Source organism: Cherax quadricarinatus, chromosome 33 (genome assembly GCF_038502225.1).
Source record: "Cherax quadricarinatus isolate ZL_2023a chromosome 33, ASM3850222v1, whole genome shotgun sequence".
NCBI lineage: Eukaryota > Metazoa > Arthropoda > Malacostraca > Decapoda > Parastacidae > Cherax > Cherax quadricarinatus.
This window is the reverse complement of record NC_091324.1, coordinates 11,017,311-11,024,450: the sequence shown is the minus strand read 5'-3', so window position 1 is coordinate 11,024,450 and position 7,140 is coordinate 11,017,311. Positions and strand designations below refer to the sequence as shown.

Below are 7,140 nucleotides of genomic sequence, written 5' to 3'. Positions count from 1 at the left end.
CACATCATTACGATAAAGACTACGTTGTTTAATGCAGTTTTTAACTAAACTGTATGTATTGCTTTCGTTTTCGGTTTACATAAATACGGTACTAGTTTTGTGCAATTTCATCGATAGAGAATATATTCATTATGAATATTCAATTTTGGTATATCAAGCAAGGTAATACACAGAGAGGTGTGTATATCTATGGAGTTTGCTTTAATTCCGATCAAAGTATCCTTGATTAGTAGTGTACAGATGATGTCCAGCCTTAATGACCCTCGTCTAATCGACAGGTTTTAAGCCTTTTAACCCTTAAATGGTCCAAACGTATATATACGTTTTTTCAACATCTGAAAGTATGTAAAAAAAATATAGATCTTCTTTTTTGTTTTACATTTGAAAACGTGCAAAAAAACTTTTACCTACATTTTTTTTTATGTTTGAAAATATGTAAAAAAAAAAAAAGTAGATCTACTTTTGTAGCACTACGAATTTGAACGCCGATCTGTTTGGACCGTTTAAGGGTTAAACTAATGAAAAGACTATAACAGTATTACGCAAAATAAAAATTACTTTCATTTATATGACAACTTTGTACTATCAGATTTTTAGAGATTACCAGTCACAAATGGAAACTCAGAGCTCTCAATTTAGTGCTTTAGTTTTCCGATAGGATATATCTAATGATATACATAAAATTGATTAGAAGCATTAAACGCTATGAAACCGTTGCATGTCTTGAAAAGGTGGAGAAATGGACTACTGAACTGGGAAAAAAAATCTGTGGTTATGTTTTGGTGTAAGATATGTGATTCCTGTATAATCCACATTTTGTACAGTGAAGAAACATAAAAAAACATTAAAAGAGTTATTGTACATTTTATTAGTGTTAAAGTCAAATAACCATCACTAGGAGGTCGAAAGTGAAAATATTCAGGTTAATAATTATACTCCGGATATGTATGTTGACCAAGGTTTCAAGACACTGTTTATTTTATTTCCGTTTAAAATAGGGCTTTGTATATTAGTTATTCGTATGAAAAATAATCCATACTATTTTCGTTGCTGTTTGATGGAGTATATAGGTATATGTCGTGCCAAATAGGTAAAATTGATCAATTAGCAAGAACTCATTTAAAATTAAGTCCTTTCTAAAATTTTCCTCTGCGTTTAAAGATATTTTTTTTTTTCATTTATGTTAATGTAAAAATTTTAATTTTGTACCAAAAGTACTTTAGAAAACTTACCTAACCGTATTATAACAAGCGCAAATTAATTTAGCCTAATCCAACTAAATATATTTTAGATAAGTTTACAATAATTTAATAATAAATAAACACAATGAAATATATTTTTTTCGTTAGGTTCAGAATGATTTTTTGCGAAATTATTGCATATACAATTTTCGCTTGCCTTATTCAGCAGGAAGAGCGTTGCTATTTAAGCGAAAACCCAAAGTTTTACCTATTGCAGTTCAGAAAGTTGGTAATCCAAAAAATGTAGGCCAGAAAAAAATAGTTAAATTATTCCACGGTGAAGTCAACGAGGCCGTTTTCAGTTCGATCTTTGAGGTAACCCAGTCCCTGCCTCTGGTCCTCTCTAGTTTCACTGCAGTCACCAGTGGCCGTGTAGTGCCAGGTCCACGCTCCCTGTAAATAACAAGAGGATATTAATAAGTAAATAAACACAATTAGCATTGAAACTGCAGCTGATAATTTATAGTTGTGTTAAAACAAGTCAACAAACACAGTTATAGAGCATTAAAACAAGTCAACAAAAACAGTTATAAAGCATTAAGTTAAAACAAGCCAACAAAAACAGTTTTAAAGCACGCTATCACTCCTTTGAGACGATCCCGTTGCATTTTCGAACAGTAACACTATGATTTTAATTATGTTTCTTCGCATCTTGAAAGGGAATGTAATAATACTTCAGATATGAACTGCGATACCTAGCTTCATTTCATCTTGTCCATTCAGCATTAATGCTGATTTGTAAATATCAATTATGTACTTTAATATTCTCTATTTAAACCGAATTTGTGTAATAAAACTGATATGACTATTAAATACATATTTTTGTGATGGACTCTCACTACAACGCACTTTGTTACACATAAGTAAGACAACAAGCGTTAGTACTAAAATATATATATGAAATTTTGAAATATAAGTTGAACAATGAAAACATTAAATAATTTATAAACAAAATGGCGATAAATTTAGAATTCCAGCTAGTGTTTATTACTAGCTAGTAATCTTTTTGTCGTTAGGTACCCAGTAGTGTTTAAATAAACATTAAACGCGACTTACATGGTAGCCGTGAGTATAAGCATACTCGAAGAGGTCTGTTAGGGGAGTACCGGCAGCGCAGGCTGAGGAAAACTCCCCGATTACTATCGGCTTGTCTAACATGTAGTCAGAAGAGTCAACCTGTTGATTTTAAAGTTGTCAGTAGTCGTATGAATAAATTTATGCCTCGAGAAACACGATAAAAAAAATTATGTAACGAAAACAAATACCTCGAAACTGATTATTTTACATAAAACATGCCTGTTATATTTTGTAAATGAAATATAACGAAAACGAAAATTAGATTATGGCTATTATGTTTAGGATATTTCAGGAAGAATACCTCTATATTTACACCATTAAGTTTGCAAATTATTATTACTCTCCAATGGAGTGCTCGGGCTTCAAACCAACTTGTCACGATTTCGTTGTCTTAAGATTGCACCATAGAGGAGCCAAAACAATTATTTAACCTTACAAATTATTTAACCTTACAAATTATTTAACCTGACTCGAGTCAGGAAACACTTGTCCTGTTTCCTGACAAACCTTATCTAACTTAACCAAAAACTTTTATGGGGAGAGAGGGAGGAATTACCATACTTAACGCTCTTAATAAGTAAATGGTTATAACTCACCATAATTTTTAAAGGGGTAAACCGGTAAGCCTGAGGAAGGCCTCGGTCAGATGACCAAAAGCTCCAACGGAAGCACTTGTCCTGTTTTCCGATGAACCTACCTTAGCGCTCTTCTCAATATTCTGCTTGAAGAATTCTAATGACTGATTCAGTAGTTGTAAGCAATCTCCGAACAGCCATACGATCGAATAAATACTCAATCACTCCTTTGAACTGTTTAAACTGTTCGTTTATTACAAATTTTCAGTACGTTATTAATACTCTATATTCACGGAAAGACTTAGGTCATTCAGCGTTGCACGGCAGGAAGACTGACAGTAGAAGCAAAATGTAGAAATGTTGAGGGTAAGCACAAGGGCAAAAGGAAGAAGTCACAGGCGATGCAGTAAATCATTGTTAACTTATGACTAAGAAGCTGCATCAGAGGGCGACTTGGAGAGAAGTGAAGACAGTAAGCACGTCAGGGTGTTGAAGTCGAAAATGAAGTCACAGTGCTCTGATGAAGAGGAAATGAAAAAACGAGTTGTCATCATAACCTTGTGGCGCTGGGTACCTCTTTAGTTGATTGTGCCAGTAATGTAACTAATGCGTGAGAGTATTATTTACCACTCCTGACGACGATGATGGGAGGACACCCAGATGTCAGTTAAAGTGTTACAGTTAATAAGCCGGATAATCAACGACGCTGCCAGTTCAGAAAGATATCTCATCTAATTTGAAGCAGAAACAAAAAATAAATCTATGTACATCTGCCATTTACTTTGCATGTGGGCAGTATTTGTCATCTGAAACTTTTACATTACCATCAGAGTACAAAATGAGAGCTAAAGCTTTCAACGAACCCTCTTATATCACTGTTACGTAAACTTAGAGAATGATTTGAGAGAACTTATTACCATGATTTTACTCACAGTAAAAGGCGCGCCGATGGTCCAGGCTCCTTCCCAGTCGTAAGTATGCATCTGGTAGTAGTCCAACTGGGCTCCCGAGCCGCCTGCGGCTTGGTTGAGACAGTCGTCTGTGAAGTGGTTGTGCGAGGTAGGGAAGACATCATTCACGGAGAAATGGCCTGCCAAGGAATTTTTAAATCTTTTTACATTTGAACATTAAAAAACCTTAATCAGTAACCATACATTTGATATGCTATTATTGGTAGCTCATGACGACTGGTTCTCACTTGGTGTTATGTCGGACGGAGGTTTGCCTCCTGGGAATTAGGATATATTTTAAACGAGCGATATTCATTGTTATAAGAGTAAGTTAACAAAGGTAATAATCCATTTGGCGACTTACTGTAGGAGCCAAGAGTGATGAGGGTCTCCGGGTCAACAGCGCGCACTGCCTGATTCTGTCTGCCAATAAAACGCAGCCACCTATAACACGAGAGGCGCGTCACACACATGTATTATATAGCATAAAATATTAATCGCTCTTAATTAAATATAGTGACTAATCCAGTGTGAGCGGTCTTTTTTTTTTTTTTTTTTTTTTTTTTTTTTTTTTTTTTTTTTGTGTGTGTGTGTGTGTGTGTGTGTGTGTGTGTGTGTGTGTGTGTGTGTGTGTGTGTGTGTGTGTGTGTGTGTGTGTGTGTGTGTGTGTGTGTGTGTGTGTGTGTGTGTGTGTGCGCGCGTGTGTGCGCGATATCCCCAGCTAGGCCAAGTTACCCATTCACAGTCGGTGCCATCCGAAATTTGAGGCCAGTATATTTTTCTCATCACCAATCCAGCAGTTATCAGGAAACGTATACAGGGTTACTAACAAATCATAAGCCGTATTATCTTTTAGCATATCAAACCATATTATTAAAAAATATTAAATACTGTATTTTAATACGCCACTGGAGTTCCTAAGTGCTGATCCTGTCAATCTTGCGTTGTGTTGCGTTTGAGAAAGCGGATGGTTTCGTGTGCAGTGAATTGTGTGATGTCTGCGTATGCGATGGTGATTGTGTTTGGGTGTATGTCTGTTGTTTATATTCTATTCCATATAGCAGTTGCGTCCAACATGTAGCCCGCGAGCCGTGTGCGGCATGATTGATTGTGGTGTGTGGCGCGCCTAGTATTTTCGCCATTTTGTTAACTAGTTAACACGCTGCGCACGTGAACTACTTGGCCAGTAGAACCCTGTCAAATCTCCGCCATTTCCAACTTTTCTGTAATTGACTCCCGCCAGGAGTCATGCTATTAGGCTTATTCTTGAATAACAAACATGCTATAATTTACTGCTGTCATAAAATAAATTATGTGGTATGCAAGCATGCGAATTTCTACGTAATGTGGCTCACTACTGAAAAGCTTAGATGCTGCAAGAAGCGCCTGCGTATTGGACGAAAGTACCACTGTTGACGGACGAAATGGACAGGGTACCATGTAACATAGGACAGCCTGGCGAAACAAATACTTTAATGCCTTTCTTTCCTTCACTGATACCACTTACCTCTCAATGGGGATGTTGTCACCAGTCCAACCGGCGCCTTGTTGACCAATGGCGGTGGTGTCATAACACCATTCGCTATTGCTCTCCACCTGAAATTATAAAGACTTCAGTAGCAAAAATGTAAGCATTATTAGGTGTCAAATAATCAAAGGAAGAATGAAGAGACTGTTTCAGGGAAGTGACGTATAACGTGAAGGGAGAAGTAAGGGAGTAATAATTATTACTCCCTTACTTTTTTTACTATTTTTTTCCCTCATCTCACAATTGTCAGAATTATAATTCAGACAGTTGTGGGATGAGGAAAAAGAAAAATTGCAAAATGAAGCGAAAAGTAAAATCCAACAAAAAAATGCTTCAAAAAATACTGTTGCAAGTCCTTTTTTATAGCCCAGATATTTCTGACTATCTGTTGTAGTCCTGCTAATTTTAGGTTTTGTTTCTTTTCTGTTCACCACTGACCACCCTTTTACATATTCTCTTAGAAGCCGTACTAATCTTCCAGGTTTAGGTTCTGATTTGAATTGATCAAATAAGTGACTTTACCATTCGCTGGCTTACCGATGCTAGGTTTTTATTCCATGAAAAAACGAGAGATAACATCTGTTTGCTTGTAGCTGTATTGCTTAGTGTTATCACTAACGCAGAATTTTTGGATAGCTTTAAAAATGTGTAGAAAAGATAAAAGAGAATGGTTGCGTGTGAGAAGGATCTGCTTGTAAGACAAAAGCGGTATTAGGCTGCAGAGGTCTTTTTTTTGAGGGGGGGTTGAGGGTGGAAGATGAAATAATAGATTTTTGTGAGAGGAGCATCACTAGGGGCAGAGATAGAGACAGAGCTTAACCTCACTGCTGGGGCTCTAATTGCACATTTATTAAGAAGGCGTTTCGCCCATCAGGGACTTTTTCAGTGCAATACAGAAAAATGAAGCGCAGGTAGGTCTATTTAGGTAATAGGTCAGGTACTGAATATTGGGGCCGGGAGATTTCTAAAACTGGGGAACAGTGCATCAGGGACTCCAGTACGTAAGTCAAAGAGACGGTTTGAACAGCGCTTATACTACACCAGAACTCCTATGACCATACCATCAGCCTTCAAGAAGCTAAATTAGTTAGCAGGGAAAATAACCAACACCTCAGGCGCTGTTTAGAGTCTGCTCTTATTGTCACTACCAATACGATCATACAATTCTGGAAGTTTTATGGTTTCATGTGTTCTCTCTAGACTCATCCTGTCTAAATCTGACACTTGCATCTAGGAGCCCCCACACCAACATGCATCACTTTAACTTGTACATAGCTGATTTATCTGAATTGGATTGAAAAAAAACTGTCGGGATAATTGTCTTACAATTATCCCGACAATTTGTGTATGGCAATTGTCATACACAAATTTTGACCTGCCTAACATGAGTCAACATATCTAACGCAGTATTTACATTGTTAAAAAATTGTTTTAAAAACTTGTTCTTAAATTCTTTAGAACATAAGAACTTGCTTGCTCTTATGAGAAGAATCTGGGACCACAGAGTCTCTATTTACCTTTACTGATCCCTCAGGTTCGTTGACGGCCTCGTAGGATCCCAGGGCAGGATGACCCTTAATCGTCTCCATCAGAGACTGTAATCAGAATTTGTTTAGAAGGAAAATTCGAGCATACGAAATTGTATAATTTGAAATATATTACCACGTTAAAGTGCAAGCAACATAATACAATAACTTGTGCGTGTTGGTCGTTTCTTGCCTAATGTAATTTGTTTCTTTATTAGAATTAAAGCCTGTCTACTGCACAAG

At 36.6% G+C, this 7,140-nt stretch overlaps 1 protein-coding gene across 1 annotated transcript in view; it reads right to left on the bottom strand.

Moving 5' to 3' along the window:
• Nucleotides 1–844: 844 nt before the first annotated feature.
• Nucleotides 845–7,140, bottom strand: part of LOC138853571 (mannan endo-1,4-beta-mannosidase-like) — a 7,706-nt gene continuing 1,410 nt past the window's right edge. The window contains exons 2-7 of the mRNA XM_070091042.1: nucleotides 6,889–6,966; nucleotides 5,351–5,439; nucleotides 4,208–4,287; nucleotides 3,826–3,983; nucleotides 2,298–2,417; nucleotides 845–1,634 (exon numbers count right to left, since the gene is read on the bottom strand). Coding sequence (XP_069947143.1) covers nucleotides 1,509–1,634; nucleotides 2,298–2,417; nucleotides 3,826–3,983; nucleotides 4,208–4,287; nucleotides 5,351–5,439; nucleotides 6,889–6,966 — 651 coding nt within the window. The 3' untranslated portion in view covers nucleotides 845–1,508. The remainder of the gene's footprint in view (nucleotides 1,635–2,297; nucleotides 2,418–3,825; nucleotides 3,984–4,207; nucleotides 4,288–5,350; nucleotides 5,440–6,888; nucleotides 6,967–7,140) is intronic.